At 40.5% G+C, this 26986-nt stretch overlaps 1 protein-coding gene and 1 long non-coding RNA gene across 3 annotated transcripts; one reads left to right on the top strand and one right to left on the bottom strand.

Annotated features, from left to right (window-relative positions):
- quob (quattro b) lies at window positions 1-26986 on the bottom strand. Of its 2 annotated transcripts, none has more exons than XR_014276932.1 (24): window positions 26699-26986; window positions 17304-17501; window positions 15318-16863; window positions 14246-14416; window positions 13687-13810; window positions 12715-12808; window positions 12377-12463; window positions 12178-12294; window positions 11162-11260; window positions 10924-11072; window positions 9197-9335; window positions 8930-9052; window positions 8593-8790; window positions 7546-8483; window positions 7112-7361; window positions 4853-4942; window positions 3866-4090; window positions 3062-3232; window positions 2288-2465; window positions 2005-2121; window positions 1683-1937; window positions 941-1203; window positions 702-759; window positions 1-551 (listed from the first exon to the last, which is right to left on the bottom strand). XR_014276932.1 is itself a non-coding variant. In XM_082534334.1 (24 exons), exons 1-23 carry the CDS (start codon window positions 26699-26701, stop codon window positions 721-723), a joined length of 5550 nt encoding a protein of 1849 aa, XP_082390460.1. In that variant the 5' UTR covers window positions 26702-26986; the 3' UTR covers window positions 1-551; window positions 702-720. The 2 variants fall into 2 exon arrangements, 1 of the variants encoding a protein (XP_082390460.1); XM_082534334.1 differs by having other exon boundaries at window positions 965-1203.
- Window positions 5454-9013, top strand: LOC309707204. The gene is made up of 3 exons (XR_014276944.1): window positions 5454-5992; window positions 8721-8810; window positions 8923-9013. It is a non-coding gene; the product is annotated as an uncharacterized lncRNA (long non-coding RNA).

Below are 26986 nucleotides of genomic sequence, written 5' to 3' on the forward strand. Positions count from 1 at the left end.
CAGGCAACATCACTGTTTATATTGTGTATTTCAGTATGAAAGTCATGTAACAATATCTTCAGACCGGTAATATGTGAAATTATAAAAAAAATTGTTAAAAGAAAAAGCAAAGGATTTGTTTCCAGAGGAAATTAGTTGTGCTTTGAGTACTGCTGAGGCTTCCATCATTCGTACAACATTTGGCAATAGATTTGAAAAAGACGGCATTATGTTGTGTTTTTATTTAACAATGATAAAATCCACATTTCAGAGTACACAGTAATCTCACAATGTATTATGAATAGCAAATACACATAGACACAGAGACTGCAGCTTAAGATATAAAACTAACCTAATATATAGTGCAAAAAAAGCCACGTCAGGTATTTCAAACTGACATTTATCACCATTTATAGTGAGAATACAACACACAGATGATTTCTTGACCTACGGTTTTAGTGGTGACATCAAAAGAAGCTTTATTTACAGAGTTGTATAACATTACAGTAACAGCTGGAATAAAGTGATGTCTCCTTTGGTTGTGGGCACAGACTCGCAGGCTGCTTAGACATCTGCAGAAAAATGAAGAAATGAAGAAGAAATGTAAAAATAACTGCTTCTCACAATAGAACAGTGGATTATTCACGTGCCTCCCTTTCATTAGTGTTTTATGCAACATTAAAAGATATAGGTGATGTAAAACTGCATTACTTTTACTATACCTTATATATATCTTAGCTCTCAAACATCAGTGGACTTTCCAAAAGCGGTGCTTTGTACCTGAGAGATAATAATTAAAAAGGAATATTTAAGACTGGTCACAATAGAAGATTCATTACTGACATTCAAAACCACACATGTAAGCTACAAAGCAGCTTACAAGCAGAAATGAGAGTGACTTCACTCAGTGGTGAATACATCTGTGAGTGATTTATGACCAGGTTGGTTTTAACCAAATGACCTTTTACTCAGATCCGTACTGCACCTTGCTGCAGGGCAGATTCTTGCTGTGATCTTTTGGTTTGTGCTTGGGTTTGGGTGGAACTGGTGGTTGGGTTTTTTTTGTGGTTCCTGCAAGAATGCTGGAAGCCTCAGTTGGCTGAGCAATCACTGACTCCTTAACAGTGATTACGTCCTCCACCTCTCCTCCGATAGCAGAGTGGTAGCTGTGACTGGAACTGCTGAAGCCGCTTACGCTCTCGCCTGACGACTCTGAGCTGTCCACTGAAACAAAGAAAAGTTTCTTTGTTAAAATTGTACGTGCATGATTGGTTGAACTGAGGAATGATCAAAGTCTGCCATCAATTATGTCACGGGACAAACTTCTCCCGCTACTACATAGTGGTGAGAGAAAGTTCCTAAATATAGCCGACAGCTGAGGGCCAAACAGCTTTTTAGGAATTAGCTTTGCTATTGAAATACCTTTGGCTCTCTTGAAAAGAAATCTGCCCTGATCTCTGACCGTTGGCCCCATAGCTTGTAGAGGAAATTCTCTGAGGCTTGAAACACAATACCCTGATACTGTAAACCTGTTCAGGGGTCATCAGAAACACTCTCATAACAATAGGAAGTTTTGGGGTACATCAAAGTATATACTTTCCTTCTGGTTCATTGAGAAATACCCTCTTCATTTGACTGGTCATTTGACTTTGTGTAATAAAAATGTATCACATACTTTTTACTCTGATCAAGGTTTCACTCACACAATAAATGCTGACTTCCACTCTCTTGGTCAAGATCGTCCTCCTCCAGGGCTCCTGGGGGTGATGCATATCGTCCAAGGACCCCTGCAATCACCTTCTGCTTTGGTCCACACAAGTACCCCACGGGGGAGAGGGAGCCCCGTCCAGAGGACGAGGAGGAAGAAGAGCTGCTCCTTGAACCAGCAGACTTTGGCCGCCCTCCTGGAAGCTCGTCCCGTGATGCACATGATCCCACAGAGAACAGGCCTCTGTTTTCTGACAACAAGAAACCGTGTAAGGGTCTGAGAAGTCACAAATTTATTTAAAAACATCAAATACTCACCTCTCCCCATCAGTACATAGTCAATGGCTCGATCATTGATGGCTGCCTCACTGGGCTGAATGTCCATAAAAGGCTTGTTTCCAATACCCAGAAACACTCTCTCCTGCAAACGAACCTCTAAAAAGATAACATGTGAAACCATTTGTGTAATTTTCAAATGGTACATTCATTGACTAATTGTGCAGCTAGATATGCTGCGCTGGGTTTTGTTTTTTGTTTTTCTTTTATGAAATGAATCCTCCAAATGTAGTAATTGGTGTGTGTTTATATGTAGGTGCCGTACCTCTGTTGTGTATAGCCTGTTCCCAGAGTATCCGTTCCAGGTCCCTGGCCCAAGCCTCCTTCACTTCACGGCTGGCTGCTTGCAGAGTGTATGTGTCCTGACTTTTCCTCTTTCTGAACCAGATCTCAAAACACAAACCGGTGTCACCGGTGTTTTGTGTCATTCCTATGTCAGAGGTCTGAATACAGAGAAAGATAATGTGTTTGTGTTAGATTATAGGTTTTTGTAAATACAGCAAGCACTTTGGTACATTTGTAAAACCACAGGCAAATATCCAAGTCCTCTTGAGGAGTATCAGTGTGCCAGACAGGACTTAAAATAAAGAGCTGAGCTGTGTTAAAATAGTGACTCTTAAGTAAGGGTACTTGCAAATTTTCACAAAAGGACTGTTTTTATAAGTTGCAGCTCAAGGTTTATGGGTATATTAACGCATATTATTGAATTATTCAGAAAAACTTCGTCAAAATATTGTGACTGGTAATTGTTTTTGATATACACTACTGAGTATAGTTCTATATTATGTGTCACATTGGATAAAGGTTCCGGTAAAGGCCAAGCTGGTTTGTGTGCGTTGTGAGTCTTCCCCTTCATGTATGCAAAGAGGAAATTGTCCTAAGTTATGACACCAAATGGAAAATCTGTCACTATAACAGTCATTTGCACTTTGCAACAAGTAATTTTATAGTGACTTGTTATAAAGGGGAAGTTTCTTGAATGAACTTTCATTTTCTGTGATGAATCACAAAAAAATTCTGTTTTGCGCAGTACGTGTACCTTGAATGACTGTTTGTAGATGTATGTGTCATTTCCAATGTCAGTCTTCCTTGTCTTGCTAAAGAGGATGAGTTCTTGAAAAAGGAAAATGTGACGGAAACATTTCTTCTTCCTAAAAGTTACCAAAAACTCATCCTGACGAATCAGCTGCCCTTGCTCCTTTAGATTAACCTGTAGTACACAAAAGAGTTATTAAGTGTGGCTCAGTAGGGTCATTTGCAGTGCTGTACCCATCAAAAATGCAAAAAACTACATTTTAAATGTACGATCCTTTGAATAATTATCAACCTTCTAAATTCAGCTAAAGAAAAAATCAAATAAATTTAAGCAGCAAAGCAAGATACTGAACCTTTTAACTACTTTTGACAGGAGAGAGGTCATCAAGTTAACAAAATAACCCACAAAATTCCTGTGAATCTTCACCCCCTCTGTCTGGGCTCGCAGATAATGGAGCTCCAGGCAACCACACACACACCACCTCACTTTGGATTCCTATGAATGAGGCTAATGAATTCTCCTTGTTAATCATATCCTAGCCTCTCCTATGCATGTTCTGTCTTAGCAGTGCTATTGCACAAAACCAAGAAATGATGAATGTTTCTGAGTATTTATATTGACCTGCCTGTACCTGTTTCCCTACTTTGCTGCTTAAACTCCATAGATGTTGCACAACAGCATGACAAACCAGTGTACATTCATACTATATTTTGTAATATGCATATAACACTTAAAAACTTCACATCTTGTAATCATGATAATCAAATTACACAGAACTAAAGCTAACGCTACCAGAGTCCTTCTTACATCACAGTGGTGGATGGCGTCCATGGCCAGCAAGTTGTTGCCATGACGAAGCTGGAAGTGGATGACCTCAAGGGCTGCCTTTAGCTCAGCTATCTCTCTGATTTGTCCCGGATCGCACTCCCTCATCATGTCCTGCAGCAGCAAACTGTACTTACTAATGCGCTGCACAGGCTTCAACAGGTATGACCATAAGTCCATTTTATCCCCCAGCTTCAGCTGCTTTTGCTGGTATGAGAAAAGAGGAAACAAAGCAGTATTGTTATAAAAGGTCTGGTGAATATCTGTACAGGCTAAAAAAGGTGTATGACATGGTTAAAATCATGCGTGTGTGTGATGGGACATTGGATGAGTGAGATTAGAAGAACATTTTTTGAATAAATGCCTTTTATAATGGCAAAATCTGTCAGCTTCAGTCAGTCAGTTTCTCCACCAACATAGCTATTAAAGGAATTCTCATAAAATCCTTATTACAGGATTTGTAATAACTATATCACTCTACAAACTTTTAATGAGGTGCAGTCAACACCTTAACTAATTTAAATATGACTACATGTGTACCTCTGAATTGCATCCAGCGCTCCTGATTACATCACTTCTTGCAAGTCCCATTCAGTCCACTAGCAATACAATACAATACAATATTGCAATGTATTTGGAATTTCAGCATTGCCTTAGAGGACAGATTTGTCATCTCTTCTCCAAAACAAGACTTGAAGGGTCTACGTTTTGACACGTCTTCTGCTCTAATCACACATGCACGACTGCAAGTGGTCAGAATGAGGCATCTACTGGGCAATTTAACAAAAAAACCAAAAAATAAATACAAAAAATAAATAAAATGCAAAAAAAAAAATAGCACTAGAGAGGTTCAGAGGTATACAAAGAGATGTTTTTATTCCTGAAACAACAGCGTTTTTTGATAGCATCCTATATAGCGACTACATATCTGTGGCATCCTGGAGAGAAGGTCCACATTTGTGATCTCACCTTGAAAAAAGCCTGCCCGTGATTGATCAGGAGACTGTCAGACTGGGGCTTGTTCTTGCTGTAAAGGGCATACAAAGCAAAGCTTTCTCTCTAAAATGGAAAATAAATGCAGATGATTAGTCGGGACTCTGTGTGGAAGTATGTCACTACATCCCAAGCAGTGTACCATAATTCCAGTAAATTCTTGGAAGCTAAAGACACTGGCATAAAGTCAGGACACATTTGAAAGCAATTTTATTACACATCAATCGGGAAATTACTTGGTGTTTGAAAACCGTGAGGTAGTACTAAACATTAAACAGCTGCCAAAACTTAAACCGATTGTTTCATGGAAAAACTAATGATTTAATGATTCAAGAAACAGTGTGTATACATACATACATACATACATATATATATATATATATATTAGGGGTGCAACAATAATCCTTCGATACAGTGCTCTCGGTCTGGTACGCATATGTATGAACAATACACATTTTTTAATTTATTTTTATCAACTTTTCTTCTGAAGATGCTGTCTGTGTTGAGCGCTCAGTGAATATGCGTTCAACTACTCTGCCTAGGCTGCACTGTCGAGTGCAGATTAGGGATGGGTACCGGTTCTGACATAAATGGTAGTAACCAGACCGAAAAGCAGCGCACATTTCGGTGCTTTATTTCGGTGCTTTTTTTCCTGAGCTGTGATACACTTCTAGCCAATCATTTTACGTTTCGAGGATAGTAGGCGGGTCAAGGTACGTACGTTCTTTTAGAGCAGAGCTACAGATTAAAAATGCCCAAGGCGAAGCGGTCAAAAGTCTGGCTGTACTTCACAGCAAAATATGCAAACTCAGCAGCCTGCAACAAGTGCTTTAAGCTGATACTGTGATACTGTCAAAGGAGGTAACACCTCGAATCCGATGAAACACCTGGCGACGCATAGCGGGGTTTTTTAAAAGCCAAGAAATGCGCCGTATTTGATAGCTTGCTGCGAGACCTCACACCAAGCGCATCTACTGCGGGTGTGGTGCCTGTTATCGGACCCGGAGTTAGCAACATCCCCCAAAAACACGAAGAGGAGAGTCCTGGCCCCTAGCCCTGCCAGTGTAGCAGAAATGATGACGGATGATGATGGCAGCAGCAGCCGTTCTTCTCTGCGTGAGTAGCTTAATGTTGTTCGTGTGTAATTTACGTTGAGTAGGCTAACCACGTTATTACATTAATGCAGGTAAGGTGAGCTAGCAAACATCATCATAGCTACATGCGGCTGTCTTCTTGTTTGATGGCAGATACTCCCTTCACCCTGGCCAAAAAAGGCTAAAATGACCAAAGAAAAAGAGGGAAACGGCTAAACATGAGAGGTTTTTGGATAAAGTTTGTGTTTTTTCCATTGTTTAAGCACTGCTTCCAGCCAAGAGTGATACCATATATGCCCCATAGCTGCAGAAAAGGCTAATATTGTTTTCTTTTTACAAAAACCAGCTGAACATGAGAGGTTTTTGGATAAAGTTTGTGTTTTTTCCATTGTTTAAGCACTGCTTCCAGCCAAGAGTGATACCATATATGCCCCATAGCTGCAGAAAAGGCTAATATTGTTATCTTTTTACAAAAACCAGCTGAACATGAGAGGTTTTTGGACCAATTTTGTGTTTTCTCCATTCTTTAAGCACCGGTTTGAGCACCGTTTGAGCACCGGCACCGTTTCAAAAGTACCGATTTGGCACCGGTATCGGATAAAACCTAAACGATACGATCCCTAGTGCAGATCCACTGAGCGCAGCGCAAGCTAGCAAGACAGAAGCTAAGCTCGTTGTAACATGGCAAATTGAACCTCCCCACCCTCATTCAGATCTGGCATTTGGAACTATTTTGGTTTTCATGTGACGTATGACCCTGAAGGTAAGCGCGTCATGGACAAAAGTAAAACAGTATGTCGGATGTGCCACGCAATGCTCAATTACATTGGTGGGAACTGGTGCGTTAGCGCAGTTAGCTCGTTAACGTGTTGACGCCGTCCAGCCCCACACACAGGGCGAGTTTTAATAAATGACAAATTAAAAAGGCATGAACATTTTTTGTATCGAAAAAATATCGAACCGTGACACCAAAGTATCGAACCGAACCGTGAATTTTGTGTATCGTTGCACCCCTAATATATATATATATATATATATATATATATATATATATATATATATATATATATATATATATATATATTTTTTTTTTTTTTTTTTTTTTTTTTTTTAAAGCTAGACTTTCACAAATGGCACCTACGTGACGTAGAAAGCAGCGTCCTATTCTGAAGGGTTCATTCACACAGCCCTCCAGCTCATTCAGGAAGTAATGTCGGTGGAAGTCGTGGAGCTTTTCTAAGTTACCAAAGATGCTCCCCCTCTGGCCCCTGAGATCCTGAGGGACATCTTCCCTCTCCAGCTCAGGGAAGTAGTGCTCTCGAACATAACCCAGAGCCTTCACATACTCCCTCTCTGTGGACAGTAGCTCCTCCATGATCCTCCGTACTTTCCTGTTCCACATGCAGGAAATGAAACCCAGGTGAGCTCAGTTTTACATTGTGTGTGCGTGGGTAGCATGTCTTCATACGATAGTATTGCTTACTGGGGAACATTTGGGTAAAACATTTAATATAGTTTGCCATATGTTGGACAGCATCTTGCTCTAGATTACAGGTGAGGGAGAGGGTTACTTACAAAACAGTGCAGCCATTGATTTCTGTTTGTGTGAGTAATGTCTCTGGAGTCCTGACATCTTCAGGTTCCTGTCTGGAGTCTATACATCCTTCACCCTTCCCTTCATTGCTGTCTCTTGGTGATTTGCTGATTGGGTTTCCTGGCAGTAGTCTCTTGTTATGGGGAAAAGGGAGATTTTGGATGGGCTGCTGATTTTGTTCCAGTGACTGTGTCTTACTATGACAGTGCTTGTGACTCACATTTAAAGGCGAAAAGCCAGGAACGCTCGTCAGATAAGAGCAGACATGTGAGCCTTCGCTTAGAGATCGACTTAAAGGTTGGTGTGAAGGAAAATCCTCGCTCCCTTTCATTGAGTTTACATCTCTTAGATCTGTCTCACTGTGATGCTCTCTTGGCCTCAACTTGCTCTCTTGGTGGGAGTCAGTGTTTAGAGAGAAATCAGAAGTATTTTCTCCATTTTTATCAGGCATTTCTGGTAAATGCAGCTCTTTAGACTCTTTGTTTTTGCTCTCTTTGAAGTCGTTGCAGTTGAGGCACACAGCACTGGTGCTAAGCTGTGGGGTTAAGGAATGCTCTGCCTCTGCTATCACACTCCCTTTCTCCTCTTTCTCCATTTCTCCATGTTCCCCTGGAGACTTTGCAGCTGTGGTCTTCTGGATCTGGTTCTTATCTATGTATTTTTTCTTCTTCTGCATCTCCTTAAGATGCTGCCTGACTTCTCGGCACTGGGCCCAAGCTGCATTCCACACTCTCATTGCTGCCGAAGCCCCTGATCCCAAGGCGCAGGCTTTAGCTTTCACAGCCTGGAAGTGAGGGGTGGAGAATTCACCACCTAATCTCTGCTCATACATTTGGAGTGTACTTAAAGTCTGAGCTGGGTAACACCCCTGCTCTACCTGCTCCAAAGAATGACTGCATTCTTTGGCCAGGGCAGATGCCTAGACAGAGAGAGTGAGTGAAAGGAAATGGAAAGTAATCAGTAAAAATGTTTACAAGGGGGAAAGGGACGTTAATAAAAATTGTCAGGAGCAATGACAAAACACAAACCTTTTCACAAAAGGCGTAAACGTGCACAAGCGCGTCCAGTTCTTTGGATCTCTGTTGTGCACGCAGCATGAAGTCTTCTACATTAGATCTGAAAGTGTTGACGAGAGTTTGAAAAACATCTCTTGCAGGGCTGCTGTCGCTGGACTCAAAAATGCCCTCTGCCTCTGCAGCTAGGATCAAGGCATTCTGCTGTTTTTCCTGTGATAAACGATGAAAATGTTAAGTGAAATCAATTTCCTTCCGCTTCTGCAGTTTACTGATATTACTGATATCAACTTTGATCAGCCAAAAGAGGGCAAGTTTTCTTATCTCTAATTTCTTTGCCGTTAGGTGATACCTTAGACTGAGTAAGGAACATGTGGAAGTGCTCCAAATCCTTTTCAGTGCAAGCCTGGGTATCATCAATTGGGTAAGAGTCCTTCAGTCTCTGTTCACCTTCTGTGCTGAACCACATCCCAGCCTACAAGACACAAAGCCCTGGTTATGCGGTTACACTTTGTACATGTGGCTACCAGCTGTGAGTTTATCATCACATAACTTTTAGATGTTTAAACACATATTGTAGATTCTAATATTGTAAACAGACTAAGATTACTAGACATACCGTGCTGATTTTGGCTTCCACCTCTCGAAGCCTGAAAAGGAACTCCAGCTGTTGGAGGGACTCGTTTGATCTCATCACCAGTGTGTGGAGCTTCTCCTCCACTTGGTTATAAAGACTTGTCACCGACTCCAAAGCGTCTCTGCAACACGAGGAGAAAACATTTAAGACTGACTGTGAGGTTGCGTTTGTCATGCAGGGAGGGAAATGGCTTTTTAATCAGCATCACGCCAGGCAGTTTTTGACAGCCATCATGTGACACTGTCCTTGTTTTATTGTTTTAATTGCAAACCCAATTCTGAAACTGTTGTTAACACTGCATAAAATGTAAATAAAAACAGAGTGCAATGATTTGCCAACCTCATATTTGACCCAGACTAGAACACAGAAAAATGTTTACTCCCAGTCTAGGAAAAAAGGCAAGGTCGTTTTGAATTTGATGGCAGCAACATGGTTCAAAAAAATTTAAGAACAGGCCATGTTTAAAACTGGGTAACACCCCTCTCTGTAAACATCTGGGAACATCAAAATGAGGACACCGGCTGCTGGACCTTTGGGAGAGGAATGTTGACCCATTGTTATCTGATATAAAATACTTGGTTGCACAACAGTCCTCGATCTTCTTTATCTCATTTTTCATTTACAGCTGGCAGAAAGGCTGAACTGCAGGCAGGGCTCTTCTACAATGACAGACATGCAGCATACATTTTTTTTATTGTCTTGCTAAAATACAAAAGGCCTTCCCTGAAAAAGACTTACTTATTCTTTGTTGCTCTAATACATGTGCATATCTTTCAGCGTGGATGGTGCCTTTATAGATGTGCTGTCTCAACGTTTGCTTTTTTGTTTGTGTTAGATGGGTCACTGCTATTCAATTCAAAATGTTCAATATCCATCTCAGTTCAAACATTTCATGTTTTCTGTGTTCTCTTGCGAATAAAATATGACTTTATGAGATTTTCAAAATCACCAGATTTTTGGAATTTGTTCGTATAAAAGAAGCACGCTATAAAAAATTTCCAAACTAAAAAGTATTTTAAAACACAATAATCCTGTTTTGCCACAGCTATTTTTTACGAGTTTAGTGGTAGCTGCACATCTCTTTTTGGGCCTTTAAGTTAAGACAAATAAAATCTGTTTGCTCTTTAATTCTAGTTTAAAACCACAAATAAGATTCATGCAGTTTTTACTGGGGTGTGTTTTTTTTATTTTTTTAACAAGGCAAAAAGCAATTAAAATAAATCTGTTTAATAGTCGTTATTCTATGATTTATGGTAACATTTCATGGATAACTTACTATGCTTCCTGCTGGTAAGTAAAACAAATGAAACTAGTTGTTAATATTTAATATAAACAACATTTTGCAGCCACCCACACAGCCATGCAGCCAGCAGTTTTTTGTTTTCACTTAGCTGGAATAATTACAGTAGAGATATTCCCAGGACTGTGTAGGCATCTAAAAATGGTCATTAATTGACTTCTACCTCAAATGCATGTCGTTTTTTTCCCATTAGGGAGGAGAAATCCTACATGTTATCATTCCGATTAGTAAAGTTTGGTGATACCCAGGATGGCTTCACCCATTACCCTTCCAAATGCAATGTGCACATAAATTTGCCAAGTATGGCAAGTGCAAATAAAACAGCCCTTAGCTTTTCTATAGCATGTTATATAGATTAATACAAGTTAAAAAAGAAGAATATCATTCAGTGACAAATCATATCTGACACCTGTAGTCCTCAGACTGTGGAAATCTGAACTCTTCTTTCTTCATCCTGGCCAGAAAAGCCCCTCCTTCCCTTTGCAAAGTCACCAGTCTAGCATCTTCCAGCATTTCTTTCATTGAAATCCTCTGTTCTTCAATGCATTGCTGCACTTCCTGTTTTATGCAAAATACAAAGCCAAAATATAAGCGTGTGGTGCATACACCAATTTAATAACAATACAGTATAAATATATATATGTTACCTGAGCTGTGTCCATTGGGTTTCTGTTATCCACCCTCTTAATGGCCTTTTGCAACAAACTGTCAGCTCCTCGCAGGTCAGTCATAAATGAAACCAGCCTCTGAAATAAAACATGTTCAATTGTATTGAACTGAGGAGCTTTGTGGAAGAGGCAACGCCGTGTGGAAGCAAAAGGAGACAAACTGAGTTAATTTTTAAAAAATCTGCAGACACCATTATCAGTGTGCTGCTGGTTACTTTAGATGCTTTCAACTATCCGTACAATATTACTGTAGGGTACATGACTAGGGCATCAAGTCTAATATCTCGCATTATAATAATTTTTCTACTTATATAAGAAACTTTAAGCTATCGGGAGCTTACTGATCTAAAACAAATATTGAATATGTTTTACTGTATTTACTAGTCCACATTGTGGTTAAATGCTGTATTACTTTAACATTCAATTTGCTTTAAGTATTAGATATATTAAGAAATATAAATGGTTTAAAAATAACTGTATTTAAAAAAATATCTATAGCTGTCTACAGGCAGTTCAATTCTTTATTTTCTTCTTCTTGGGCTGGCATACTCCTCCTTCCCCTCATTTGCACACTAGTACAGTTAAATATTATGTAATTTATGGTATTGTATGTGCTACACAAAGTAACTGATCTGTGTGTTAAAGCAGAATGGCCTTGAGACTCAGTGTTGAGTTTTATCCGTAACCAGGATAAAATATCAGCCCCTACTTAATGTGAGCAATTAACATTATAATAAATAATCAAATTCATCATTCAGATAAGACTTTGCCCTTTCCCATGTGACCACACCCTTCCTGCACTCAAAGTATAGCACATCGGATATCATGCATGCTCCGGGTGGTTGGCTGGGTGGGAGCCTAATTTTAACTGTGTTGAATTATGGTTGAGCAACTTTAGTCACCAGACACCACTCCATGGGTTTTCAGAGTGAAGTAGTTAGGATTCAATACCACCAGTAGAGCAGTTGTGTAGACTTAGCGTGCATTTTTAGTACCTGATGGAACTGCAGCCACTCGGTGTGACTGTAAGTGAAGGTACCTCCAAAATCAGAGGTTAGTTGGGAAGCTTCCACCGTCTTGTTTAGGGCTTTCATAGTGGTCACCAAATCCATCTAAGAGACAAAGGCAAACCCTTTGTGAATAAGAGTTACACTTTTATACTGAATAGGGAAATGAAATGTTTTGATGTCTGACCTGCAGACCAGGCTGTTTTTCAGGACGCTGACAAGTGTCTTTATCCATCAGCATGACGATACTGTGGACAGCATGGAGAGCTTGCTCCTGAAGCGGAAAGAGAACAGGTTAGGGGAAGGCTGCTGAGGGTTATTAAGTGGTACATGTCTAAGTATCCTGCCTTTTTTTTCTCACTTACGGTAAAACCTTAATGACCACAGACCTACAGTGCAATTTGTACTGTACACAAGGCCAGTACACTATACCCCCAGGCCTGTTTTTTCCAGTAAACCAAACACTCCCCATAATCTTTGCATCAACTTTTTTCTGGCATGTGCATGCAGCATTACTGTTTTAACCTGGGCCATCAATAGAGCCTTGTAGAGGTGAAGAGGGGGAGGCTTCTTCCTGGCATTGATGACCAAAGTCATTCCCAGCTCTCGAACATCTTTCCTACGAAAACAAGTCATGTTAGAGCGCATTAGGAACTCAAATGTAATATTTCATCACAGTGTTCATTTAGCAATAAAGAACAGATTTAAGAGCTTTTGGGCTTTAAGTAATCCACATCTCAGATTTACATTAACCTCTTCATCTGACTCCCACTTACCCACATCTGACACTTAGACCTTAAACTTTTTCACAAATTCACAAAAAAAAAACAAAGAAAAAAGAAACTTCTTCTTTGTTTATCCCTATGTGAGCCTACATCAAGCAAGGCTGTTATTTCTGTCAATGCGCTGCATACCAGACTGCTGGCAGCGAGCCTGGCTGCAGACTGTTGTGGTGTGACTCTTTGCTGGGGACAGCACAAGGTCAGCTTTCTGGTAGAACAGCTTTGCATCAAAACCTTTAGTTAGTGTAAACAAATAAGCCCGCTAATTTGCCCTTTACTAGACCAGTAACATGGCTAATGTTTACTGGCCACCGGTCAGTAAACATTAGCCATGTTACTGCCAAATGATCTTAAGGTGCTATATGCAGAGGTCAAATCTGTACAGTTGTAGAACTGTTGCTATACAAACTAATTACCCATAGGAGAACAGTTGGTGTGGATATGAGGTCATGCATAATATTATTCACAGCTTCCTGCTGACCACTGGAAATATTGAAAATGATATGCTGCTGCCCTCTTGTGGTAGAACCTTTTCATAACATAATAATCACAGGCGCTAAATGAAAAGCCAGCAAGTATTTTCCTCTTCTGGCACACTGAAGACATCAGCTTCCCACATGTTGCAAAGCACAAACTCCATTCTCACAGGTTTGTTAACTGCAGAAATGTTATCTTTTTTTCTCTAGAGATACATCTCAGTCTTTCAGCACTGTACCTTGGTATAGAATGTAAGTAGAGCAGTAATTCACAGATGCTTTGTGCTGACACAAGAGGGGACGTCCACCCCATCCTGTCACCATGGACCTCCACAACTGCCCTGCCAGTCTTGTCCCTGCTGCCTGCGGATGGACATGATGGAGAAGATGCTTTTAATAAATCCATGAAGTGGTAAAAGTTTTCTTTATATGAATTTTCAGTCACAGGAAGTCAGGGCTACATTAAATTTAACCTTTTATGTTTAACACTGAAAACTGAGGCGTCACTCGCTTCTGCTGAGCTTTTTGAGGCACATAATAATTATAACATCTGATCCATCACATCTTACAATGACACAGAAGCCGCTGATGTCATCCTCTGATCAAATAAAAACTGTTTTTACCTGTTAAAATGCTAAGTCGTCATGTTGTGTGCAGTATTTGACTTCTTAGGTACAAAAAAGAAATTTGAAGCATACAGTAACATGTACTGTATGCCAGAAATGGTTATTTTGCAGTGAAAAATCACATTGCAAAATAATATATTCTCATGTCATACACTAACAAGTGCAAAATTACCTGGTAAACACACAATCCCCAGTTCAAGCAGGCCACTGATCCTCCTGAAAGCTGACTCTTGCGAGGGATGCTGAGTGTCAGAAGAGGATATACTTTCTGTCTTTAAGTTGTGGAGTTTGGTACCCGGCCCCTCTGCAGTGGACAAAGCTTCACTTCTGCTCGGCTGAGAATCTGACAAAGCAAAAAATATATTTATATATTTTGAATGTTTTATAAATGTGACAACTCAAAACATGATTTTTGGCAGCAAGCATGAAAAATGATCATATATTTTTAATTATCCATTAGACTGTTTTTTATTGAGGGACTTTATTCTAAGATCGTGCAACGCCTTCCTGTAAACTGTCAGCTTCATTTTCTGTCCAGTAACCTTTGCCCTTTTATAACAACAGCAATTAATAATTTTAACAGCCATATCTTTAACATGTTTAAAGTTACACAGCTGCACAGACATTCACAGACCACTTCTAAATACTGGACATGGTCTTTATAACAAAACACAGCGGCGGTCTGACTACTAAATCTTGCTTTTACTAGTTGGCCTCCTCTTGGAGCCAACAAGGCCTCATCTGTCCTCTCTCTCTTTGCCACTTTAACAGCCCGTGACAAGCATGTCTCCAGTCAAGATCTCAACTTGCCCCTCTGAGGGCTTGCGGGCACATGCCACTGGGTGCAGAGGATAGAGAAACTGCCTTCTTGCACGTTATGCTGTCTCTCTACATTAGAAGAATGCTCTGCTTTTTTCTTTCTACCCAGTGGGTTCAGGCCCTTTCTTTCACTGGGGTGCAGCATGCTATTTCCTTTCACTCCCTTGATAATGGGAATGACATAAATGTGGCTGTACTGCCAGAGAACCCAGACAGCATTGGGAGAATCCCTAGAGGAAGATCATACTCAAACCTGATCTTTAACCTTTGAACCCTCTTTTAAAGAGCCTTCGTGAACTGTGACCTTCACTGGAGCACATTCTTTCAAAGCCCCTTTGAACATGGAGCAACCGATCATTTTAATGGCTGTGTGCACAAAATAATAACAATGTTGTTGAGTCGCATGGATGTTATCCCTCACTTACCTTTTTTTAGACACTTCTCTGTTTCCAGTTTCAGAGTTTCCTCATCAAGTTGAACTTCTTGCCTACAGTGCATTAAGTTCGTGACTGTTGCAGGGCAAATATCACTATGGCTCCTGTTGTTGAGCTTATAGAGAAGTGGCCTCCCTGTAGGAGTTTCTGAGACAGCGGACAAAGACCTCACTTTAACTTTGTGCTTGCCTGATGGTTTCACATCCTTCCCCCTCTGGTGCGACTCCAGGTCACCACCAGGGGTCCCCGAGGACACATCTGATACTGGATGCATAAAAGCACAATGTCCTGATGGGTGAGAAATAAGTTTTGTCTGAACTCTCTGACTTTGGCTCAAACCAGGGGTTGATTTCAAAATTATGGGCGACTCCTTCATGAGGTTTTCCGGCTCACATTTACTAGGAAGGTGGGGCTTTAAGTTTGCTGGTGTTGGCTCATGGCAGTGTTTGCAAGGGAAGGGCTCATTACCAAACACAGGTTCCTTACAGTGGTTACAATAGTTTCCTACTTGGTCTTTTTGAGCACCAATTTTAGCCTTAGATTTTAACTCCCCATCTTCAGTCAGGCCGACCTCCTCCAAGGCAGCCAGGTCTACACTCCCTTTCTCAAAAGGCACTGGATTTGTCAGTGCCGCCAGGTATGAATCTCTGTACCTGCACTTCATGTCTTCATCAGTGAGGTCCTGCTCCAGCTTCCCCTGGCTGCATGGTGTAAAACGCTCCTCTGTATACTGAAGCGTGCGTCCGCAGGGAACGCTATTCCCAAGCGGCACAGGTGGGGGTGGTCTAACAGGTTTGAACAAAACTGAATTGGTTGGATTTGGAAGCCTGTCTCTCTGTTTATCCACAAGCTCTTTCCCTTTGTCGATATCCACCAGGTCTACGTAATCACCCTCAATCTCTTGATAGTTATGACTGTCCCAGGTATTAGGAGAAACCCAACCCACCGGCTTGATTAATGGTTTGGAGCAGGATTTCGGGGCCCCTCTTTTATCTTCCATTTTGACAAGTTTGGAAGAACAGGCTGCGGGTCTTAAAGATGCTGACATCCTGTCATTTGCTGGAAGAATCGTGGCTTCAACTGGTAGGGTGGAGGAGTTGAAGTGGATGGGAACTGAAATCTGCTTTGGCTCAGGGTGAGATTTCTGACAGGTGGGCATGATCTTAGGCTTGTCTAAAAACTCTGGAATTGCAATTTTGGCCCACGGCAACTTAATTACACCTTGGTCTGTGCAAAGCAAACACCGTGACAAAGGAGTTCCATCACGTCCTTCGTTGATGTCCCGCAGCCAGTCTTCGGTGAAGATGCAGGGATAAGACGTTTCAGGGATGGGGGTCTCCTCCACTTCTCGACATCCTTCCTCAAGAAGACATTTGAGGACGATGCGTGCCGCTTGTTCCCCAAAAGGCTCCACTTGAAGATAGAAGTCTCCAGGACGCAACAGCAAGGGGTTAACGGGCGCTAACTGGATGACCGTTTTGTCATGGAGACAGAGAGGCCAGCCCTCACAGCGGAAAACCACATCAGAGTATCCAGCCTAGGAAAAAATCAAATAAGGTTTCTTACAATGCAGTTTTGTTTCTAAATTACTGTCTACTTAATTCACTGCATTGCTGTATTGATTGTTTGGTTCTGTGTTTCCTGCTTATAAGTTTGGACATCTACAGTAAATCTTTTGATCATACTGTAAAACTGAATTTACCACTGGTGTAATTTGAGGCATTTAGATTCATGTGGGCATCTGATGCTCTGACTGAGCCTAAGTTTTCTATACAAAACAAAACAATGTCTACAGTATGCTGTAGCTTATAAATCACAATTTTTATTAATCACTTCTATACAGTGAAAAATACGTTTGCAGCAGCACAAGTTTGCAGGGTAGCCTTTATCACTTGGACAGTTGACACTATTTGAACCCCTCAACCTTTTAACATATGGAAGACTTCACAAAGACACAAAGATATGATTTCTACTCACACATGCTGCCTGTTGGACACTTTCCAGCACATGTTTGGAAGGAATCAGGAAGTCAAGTAAACACTGCAGAGCATCACCGTGATAACGTTCCTCAATAGTGCGAAACAGCTGGCAGAGGACGATGGGCGCTGTGGCCTCAAACGGTGGGAAGAGGGCCGACAGCACACTCTGGATGGACGAGTCCAGAGATTCTGGGTTCTGTAGGAGAAAAAGAGATGAAGGGCAGTCAGATGAAGTTTGGACGTCTACAGTAATGCAGATGTCGCTCAGTCTGTCACTGTGGATTTGATTTTTTATCAAATTTTCTGGTATTTTCAGCCTTTTCACAAACGCTGCTATTTTCAGTTCCACATGTGGAAAACGAGTACACCGTGACCATGAATTACAAACTATGTCTGTTTAGACACAACTTTCTTCAAATAAGGTATTTGAAAGAAAAAAGCCTCAAAAGCCAAAACAGGTCGACAACAATTGCTGTGCAAATGCCAAATTACGAGACAGATGATTTTCCAGACCTGCTCACCTTCACTGTGCTGGGTTTGAAATCAGTTTAAAAAGTTTTTGCTGTCATAAAGAAACAGATATATTATTTTTTTTATGAGTTCACTGTTGGGTCAGTGAATTCTTATTCAGTCTACTTGGATGATTAAAGGCAAGATCAGCACAGAAGAAAGCATGAACAAGCCTGTTCAAAAGGATTTCAATTTTATTATGGAGATAATTAAGTCTGTCCTGTATGAGTATGTGCAACTTGTTTCATGTCTAGCCAGGATACACTTCATTTGAGCTGGTATATTAGCAGCAGACCTGGGTCGGCATCTGATGTAATTGAAAATGACAAAGAAGCATATGGTTTCATAAAGATGCCACTGCATATGACACCATCTTATGTCAGAAGGTAAAGTAGCAGCCTGTGGGCAGACGTCTGCTTTTAGTAATCTTGCGAATGCTTGCATGGGCATTCTACTAGGACCAGCTGTGCCACAAGTGAAGTCCATCTAAGCACATGGAAACTATTCAGATGAAAAGATAATGTCTTCAAAGCAGTTTTGGTGCACCAACCAGACTATAAGCCCAGTTCTGAGGTGGTGATGACTAGAGACGTGAAGCCTGTCAACATGGCTTAGTACAGGGGTCGGCAACCTGCGGCTCTTTAGTCCTTGTAGTGCGGCTCCGCGTGGTTTGGGAAAATAAATTAGAAGTAATTAGCTGAAGTGTATTTTATTTTTGTTAGTTCTTTTTTAACTTGTAGTTCTAAATTGGAAGATTATTGTGATATTGAAATATAAAAATACAATTATATTCTTTTATTTTGTCATCGCTCAAAATAAGCGTCACACTCGCAGAAGCCGGTGTACCCGCCAAGACTTTCAACCCGAGGTAGGCCAATTATGGACCTTCGGATTCATGTTATGTCAGCAGCTGTTCTCCACCGTGAACTGTGTTAAAAACAAACACCGCTCACGCTTCACAGACGACAGCTTACAGTCCTGCGTGAAGATGAAAGTGACTTCGTACAGCCCCGATTTGCAGACGCTGTGCGCAGAGGTTCAGGAGCAGAAGTCCCATTGTAAAGATATCACGGCAGACCCGACGATGTTTCCATGAACACGCTTTTCAGCATCTTTTTATTGACCACTTTTCACACACGGTTGCTGTACGTATAGAGTCGGTGTTAAAGCTCACAGCCTGACACATACCAACACAACAGCATAGACGGCACAGACGTAAAGGCGGCGAGGCATGATTGCAGGTGCCACTGCAGAACACGCCCCGCCACACACATTAACCAGGTAAAATACATATTTAGGCAGAATTTTGCAAATATCTATTTTTCTTTTTTTCAGCAGCATAGTGCTTTTTTCCCAATTATTTTTTAAAAGTCAGGTCAAGGCTCCAAAAGTCCAAAGGCAATATAAGGATGGCGGCTCACAACAGTTTTTGTTTGCTACATGGATCATTTTAGTTCAGCGTCTTTCCTTTTGTTATGTTTCTTTAAGAGTTCAAAATGTGTTAATTACATAAATAAAATATAATTTTCTCTGTAGCACTTCATGGATTTCATAAGCAACACACCTTAGTTGTTCACACAAAGCATAAAGGTAAAAAACAATATATACAGTGTTATCTTCATTTTAGATGTCAAAAAGTATTTGCGGCTCCCAGTGTTTCCGTTTGCGTGGAAACCGGGTCCAAATGGCTCTTTGGATGTGAAAGGTTGCTGACCCCTGGCTTAGTACAACAGTGTTTGGTACTGCAGATATTCTACTGTTGGTTTGATGTATAAGTACACCAGCTGCATGAAAATGAATCCAGAGTTTTGTGCACAGATGTAACATTTACATGTAGCACAATATATAAATAAAGTAAAATAAGTTTGTAAAAGAAAAGACTATTATTGTATATTAAATATTAATATATTATGCTATTATTATATTATTATATACAGAGCAGCTGTATCACCTGGTCATTAACCAGAGTGCTGGACAAAAGTGAAGTTCCTCTAGCATGTGATAAAAGGTGCAGCAATGTGAACCTCTAGGAGATGAAAGAAGAAAAGTCACGTGATTGCCAAATTCTTGGGAATCATCGAGGGAACACTTTGGATACACTGACATATGCATCTGACTGAAAAATGAGAACTTCAAAAGTGAAAACCACTTGGGGAGGCTGACCGGCATTGATTTCCACATTGCTAACTTGGCTGGAAACCCCATGAAATACAATGTAATATTTTTATAGTGTCTCAAGATTATTAAATATAGTGCTCTTCACAGTCTTATCTCATGCCAGATAGAGGTGAAATGTACAATTATTCTTCTATCCTATCCTAGAACCAAATCAATGTTTGGTAATGAAAAGGAAAGCCATAATATTCATACCGAGTTGATATTTGAATATAAGGACTTCTTTTGAATCTGCATAGATATCAGTCGCTAATCAAAGCAGGTATGTTATTCACACAATCACTTGTCAGTAGCCTGCTGTGTTAATCTCCAAGCCTACAAAGGACTCTGTTTTTTAGCCCCTTCCTCGTTTAGGTTGATGGCCTGACCAAGACCAGAGCGGCTCAGTGTAAACACAAGTGCAGGAGCTTCAAAGACCTCACACTGGTTTACACTGGGACCATTTGGCAGATGCAGATACTTGCGAGCAACTTGGACATAAAACATGCAAATGTCATAAAATTCCAGCTGTTTATAATCCATTTGGTATTTCAGTAAATCTTTCAACTCTGTTTAGTCTTTGCATTCACAAAACAGGATTGCACATACATAGTGAATACAAAGTGACTGAAATGTCTGTGAAATGAGCTAATGTTGATCTACTGGACTCATGACAAGATTTCTGGATGTAAATCAATACCAATATTTGACCATTCACAGTGCTCTGAGTCTATGGAGCCTTTGCATTCCCTAAGTAGAAAAGAATGCTTTTCTGATTGTGCACATCTGTCACAACAGATCACGAAATGGAGAGCAGAATACCTCTTAGGAAGGCTCTTAAATGGTAATGCATCACAGCTGTTTTAGACTGACTGCAGCCACTACTGTATTTCTGTTAGTTAACAGTAAACCTGTGGTCCTGTCTAATAAAGCACGGCTCCCTGAACTTACTTTGCAGAGTTGAGGACTTCAGGTTCTCAGGGAGGGCTTTATTTGAATTGGTGCAGTTTTGCACATGTGCTCTTTCTTATGTAGATGATAGATTTCAGGTTATATTCCACAAATTTAATAGAGTTCATCCACTGTTGTGTAATGCGACTTTAAATCATTTCCTCACTGCAACTGAATCCTTCCAAGTCCCTTCTGTTGAATTGAGAAATAAACCTCTGTTTTTGTTAACACCAGCTAAAAAAGAAAACTTCCCTGACTGGAAGTCATCTCTATGGGTGGTTTGGCTAGCAATATTTGCATGAGAGAGACAATTTTAAGATTTACTAAGCATAGCTCAGCTGGAACCAGTTCAGACTGGCTAGCGAGTCAACTCACTTCTAGTGCTGTGTTGCTCGTACTGGTATGTGTGCCTACCAGTGCCAGAAAATGTTCTAAACAGGTCTGAACTGTGAAAGACTCATCATTAATATCTGTCAAACAAAGCAAAATGTGTCTGTGTGTGGTATTGGAAAACATTATTATTACAATAATGAAGTCATAATCGTAAGTTGCAGTCACAGCAGCATATGCTAGTATAATCTTTTTCAATATAATGATAGTTAAACAACCATCGATCCATGCATCCAAAGGTGTGGTGGGTCAAAGCTCAATAGAGGGACAGCCATGCATTTTCTATGTTGCACCAACTCACTAAATTGCATTATTGAACATGCTTGTGTATCTGTTGCTTTAGTTTACATAGAAGCCAGTTTTCAGCTACACTGCTTTTAATCAACATCCTCATGTTTCGAGTTTATTTTCTACTGTCTCTTTCCTGTTTAGTACGCTCTTTGTGTCACCTTCCTGGCATCACAATAGACTCATATCTGTTCCTTCAGTCTGTTTTAAATATCCAGGCAGAGTCTCTTTCATGCATCATTATGGCATTTTTCTTTCTCTCCACCATCTATCAGTGTACAGTAACCAGCTCATATGACCATAAAGCGTCTTTGCTTTTCCACCAAGATATATTTTATTTCCAGAATCAGCCAGTGAAGGGTATTCAGTCAAGCTTAAATCATTTTGAGATTGTTGTTTTTGGTCCGTGGCCAGCTGAAAACATTCCAACACTGCCTCTCCTGCATTTTCTAGACAAGGGGATTTCCTATCTTGTGATAATTGTCCATTGCAGCCTGCGATTTAACTCTAGAAAGAGCTTCAGTCTACAACAAAGGTCATTGTTTGACCTGAGCTGACCTAACCACATGGACAAGAGGCATTTGTTATAAAGGTTAGCTCTTTCTTTGTCTTGTCTACTGCCCCTTAGGAGTTTTTTTTTTTTTTTTCAGTGTTTTGTATAGAGAATAGCAAGCATTATGGCAGGTTTCACCATATTGCCTCAGGCTGGGGCTTACAAAAGTCTTGGTCGAGAACTGAGCTACTGCATAAACAACCTGTCAAGGTGAGTACTGCATTGTCATCAGCTATATGGGTCAAAAGATGTAATTGTGATGGAGATTAACCTTTACTAAACTGGCGCAGCTTTTGATGCGACATGTTGAAAGAGTTTGGTTTATGTTTTCGTTTCTGACTGTTCATCACATTTTCTTGAACTCCTCATAAGAGATCGGCCGTCACTGCACCTCCAGGGTAAACCCAAAACATAACCAAAAGTGACAGTTAAGACTGTCCAGTATTTCCTGACAACTGCCTGAATTCTGCACGTTTAGTCTTGTACCTGAGAGATGACACACCACCAACTCAGCCATGAGAAAAGACAAAAACAGCGTGGACACAGTAGGCTGAGCGCCTGTGACATGTCAACTGAAGAAATGTTGTCATGGAAAGAAAAAAACACAGCACATAGTAGAGCTAAAGTGAGTCAGCTTCATATGCAGGTGTCATCTTCCTTTCTCTTTATTTCACAGTTCAAAAACAATTGCGTTTTGCAGCGTACGCTTTACTCTGACTACTTTCACACGGAACCCAAAATAAAAACGATCTTTTGCCATCATCATCAAAATGAGTGTTAGTCATGTCTTAATGAAAACCATGTTCCCAGTGTCTCTGAGCTACTCCCCCTCCTTTTCTACTATTTCCTTCTGTCTGTTTGGTGATGAGACAGAACTGCCTCTGTGTGTGCTCTAAGCCTTTATAACTCAGCAGAGGGCTCCCACGGATAAGCCATCTTAAAGCCTTTTAAGATGAAAAATCCCACATGAGACAAAATTACTACATTGCTTTGTTTCTTCCGCTAAGAGTAATGTAGAGTCCCATAAATACATTTGTTCATTTTGTAGTTCAATAAAGAGTGTATCAGATTTCCAGTCCTTACTCATGGTGCTGTAGTATTGAACACTGGCAAGTTTCCACAGAACGTGGGAGAGCTTTCACAGATAATCCATTAATTGAACCTTAATCTGCAAATAATATAAGACTGAACAAGTCCAACAGCTTATAACTTGAAGTGTCAAAACAGCACTGCTGCAGGCCGTCATGCTGAAAATATTTGCTTATATCGTAGGACAATGAACCAAGTGTGTTTGAATCCTACGTAAATCTATGCCGTCATCTCTGCTGAAATCATAAATCCGTGTTTCAAAATCCTTATCTGATCTAAGGATAAACCTGGATGCTTTAAAGTGCGCCATATGACATAGTTTCTCTTTTTCTTTCATGCCACCACAAGATCAGACAGCACAGACTTCCCATGACCAGTAAAGACATACAGCAGTGACGGCCCTGTGTAAAAACAAGCGAACCAAAAAATACATCTATGATTGAAAGGTTCACACAGGGACTTTTTTTCTGGCACAATGTCACCACAGCTGATTCATTCATGAACCGCTCCCATTTAACATGACTAAGCAAAACCTTCTGGATCTGAGCCTTCTTCCTGAAGCCGATCCTGGCTTCAAAATATCGAACATAAAATTCAATTTATCTAGTATTTAGACAGTGCAACACAACATACTGGCTCCCAGTGTGGAAAAGGTACTTGTACTGTTAGAAGAAGTGTTGTAAAATGTATTAAGCCATGTGACAATTTGGATTTCTATGTCTGTGAGCTTGCGTATTAGGAGTGCAGTGCAGTAACATCTGCTGCTCTTCATTCTTGCAAGGTAGTATGAGGGTCTTCTGCGAGTTCAAAGAAATGTAAGTCAAACAGAGGAAGTGCAATCTGTATTTTTTTTCTGTACCGTTAACAAACTGCATTTAAAATTAATTCATGCAACTGGAAAGCCACAGATTGGGGAGGAAATGGCAATGTTGCAAAAACAAACTTTTCTAGAGACAATGCCTGATGAAAGCTGGCCTGCAAACAGCTGAGGCACTGACATTTTTCCTTGAACACTTGGCTGGGGCTCTGTTTTGGAAATACAAGTGCAAAGCCTCTGTTGCATCTGACCCACTTTTGTGATACAGAGATGATAGACACACTGAAAATTCAGTCCACAGCTTCACGACAACTCTCAGAGCCTTGACGTGAAGCAAAATGAAATCTGTTTGGATCATACAGTTCCAAATGGCAGATGTCTGTGATTATCCATAATTTCTTCATAAATCAAATGAGTTCATTTTCCCAGTCAGCCTCAGCAGAGACTTGGCAAAAATTAAAATCAAGTTGAGCAGTGTGCAGTATTAGCTAATTTAAAGGGGGGAGTGACCCAGGAAATCCAAGTCCAGTTTTCTGCCAATCAATCAAAATCTGGACACTCGCATCGCATTTCCACAGGGTTTGAGATGATGTACATGCTTGTGGCACTCTGATAAATCAGCACTTTTGAGTATCCTGAAAATCTGAAAGTTGTGGATATATTATATAGACTTAAACGCCTGGAGCAGAGCCAGTAACTTGTGGTTGTTTATTTTGCCAAACCAACAGTGAATAAACACCAAATTCTGCAGTTTCCTGTAGGTTTATGGAACATTGCAATGAGCATCATTCATTGCACTGTTACATTTTAATAGTCCACAACGGAACTATTTCCTTCCAGTATAAATGCCCTCGTGAGTATTTGATCGTTTTAACGCCCCCAAAATGAAAAAAACCCATAAGAACTCAGATAAATCAATTGTCTCTACCAGCACAGCACAACAGCAACGGCAGACAACTAAAGCAACTATATTAATAAAATATTTAGTGAAAAGAGGCATAATTTTTTTTCTCTTGTGAAAGCTAAACCTGTCATTGTTTGCTTATTCTTGTTAGCTACTCGTCTGCAACTGTTACTGTTTTGTAGAAAGTCTGCTCGCCTGCTGCCTCTAAATATGTTTTTATAAGACGAGAGCAAGTCCAAAGCCCAAGTGGAACTCTCATCTGCACTTTCATAATTTGCATATATTTTAAATATAATTTTATCACTTCAACTGACAATTGAAAATATTGTCTGTCCCGCAGTAGGTAACTGTGTTTACTGTACACTAAAGGAACACATAACACATGATTCTGTGAGGCCTCAAGAGGAAAGTTCTTGACCTTGATAGTTAATAAGTGACTCTTGGTTGTGCTTTTCATGAGTAACTAAATGCAAATACATTGCACACCAGCATGCCACGAGTTGGGCTTTTGTAATATTGTAGAGAGTTTAAACACAGTAGGTCTTGCACAGTGCAGCAGTTTAATAAGTGAGACTCTGCAGGCTCATGGCATCAGTCAGGCATTAAGTAAAACAAACAGTTACGTCTTTGAAAGCTGGTCAAACTAGCGCTGCAGTGAAGTGGGGGCAAAGTACAGTGATGGCCGCCATTCGCAGTCAAGTTTGTACTTCTTTAAACATCCTTCCTTCCTGCTGTAAAGCTATCACTTAAGCTTGGACAGATGTTATGGGTCAGACTGATTCCCATGTAAGAAATAACAGTATATTCCATAAATATAAAGGATAAATGTGAGACTGACTAAATATATTCCAGTTTACCAAAAATAAAAGCCATGCTCCAAGCAAGCATTTAGGGATTTTTCTTTCCTTTTTTAAAAACAAATTTAATAGCAGCAGCAATATGTAAATAAAAGTTTAAAGAAACCACATCCTCCCACAAATCCACCATCAGTGTTCCCCATCTTGTGGCTTACTCATCGTAATTAATTACATTCTGCTGTGACTGGGATTAGATTAGTCCCCTCCTATCTTTAAAAGCTCTATGGTTTGAACTTTTTAAAGAGCCGACCGCTGAACTGGAGAATTCCATTTTGTGCGCATGCAAAGCAGTAAAATAATTTATACATCGAAACACTCTCCACTCACTCAAGTATGTGTGCCGTCCGCATCAATTAAGTCCGAATCAAAGGACTTAAGGATGCGAGACAAACGACAATGCGCCTCTCTCTGTCACTCTCTCTTTGTTGGTGTGCACACACTTAAAAAGCTTGAGATGCTGCTGGCTGTTGATGTGAAACGGTCCCACCAACTGTGCTCGGGATTACAAAAAGCTTTGGAGAGAGCACTCACATTGGGTTTTGTACTCCCTTTGTGTGTTACAAAGATAAAGTTTCATAAAAGACGAGAGCAAAAAGTGTGCATCATTACCGTGCTCAGAACTCTCCAACTAGAAAACAAAAGTTGAAAGAAGGTAAAATGATGCCCTGCGTGTAAACCAATGTATCAGGCTTCCAGTAGCCCACACACACACACATGTACACATAGCTGGCAAAGTCACAGAAAGAAATTCACTTGTTCACTTGTCCAGACCAGAAATCAGACTCTGAGTTACTGGGTCAGTGGAGCAGTTTAAATCTTAAACCAGAAAGTAACAATGGACAATGAGGATACCCGGGAGGGAAACTTGGTGTTACTTTACCATGTTTGCAGGAGCTTCTCCTCTACAAAGCAGAAGGTTTTGTCATTTTTTGGCCCCGGTAATCCTCTCCAGACAGCCTCCTTTGGCTTTGTGCAGAAGAACTTGCCATGTTTAGTTCATCAGCAGTTTCAAAAGTAAGTAAAGTCAGTTCCATTCTTGGCAGACCTTCCCCAAGTCTGAGTGTGTGGCACAGAGAGAGACGCAAATTGTCGAGCTGCCCGTTGATTCTTTTTCTCTTCTTTTAAGTCTGTTTCGCTTCTACGGCCACTCTGAGTGTTTGGGAGTGAG

The sequence above is a fragment of the Aulonocara stuartgranti genome (assembly GCF_965226115.1).
Source record: "Aulonocara stuartgranti genome assembly, chromosome: 5".
NCBI lineage: Eukaryota > Metazoa > Chordata > Actinopteri > Cichliformes > Cichlidae > Aulonocara > Aulonocara stuartgranti.

Excerpts from the sequence above, each read along its gene's own strand:
- quob (XM_082534334.1), bottom strand. Across the intron at positions 9,053-9,196 it reads TGGAAGCCAAAATCAGCACG|GCTGGGATGTGGTTCAGCAC; the intron begins GTATGTCTAGTA and ends TGTGTCTTGTAG. Across the intron at positions 8,791-8,929 it reads TGTTCCTTACTCAGTCTAAG|GAAAAACAGCAGAATGCCTT; the intron begins GTATCACCTAAC and ends CGTTTATCACAG.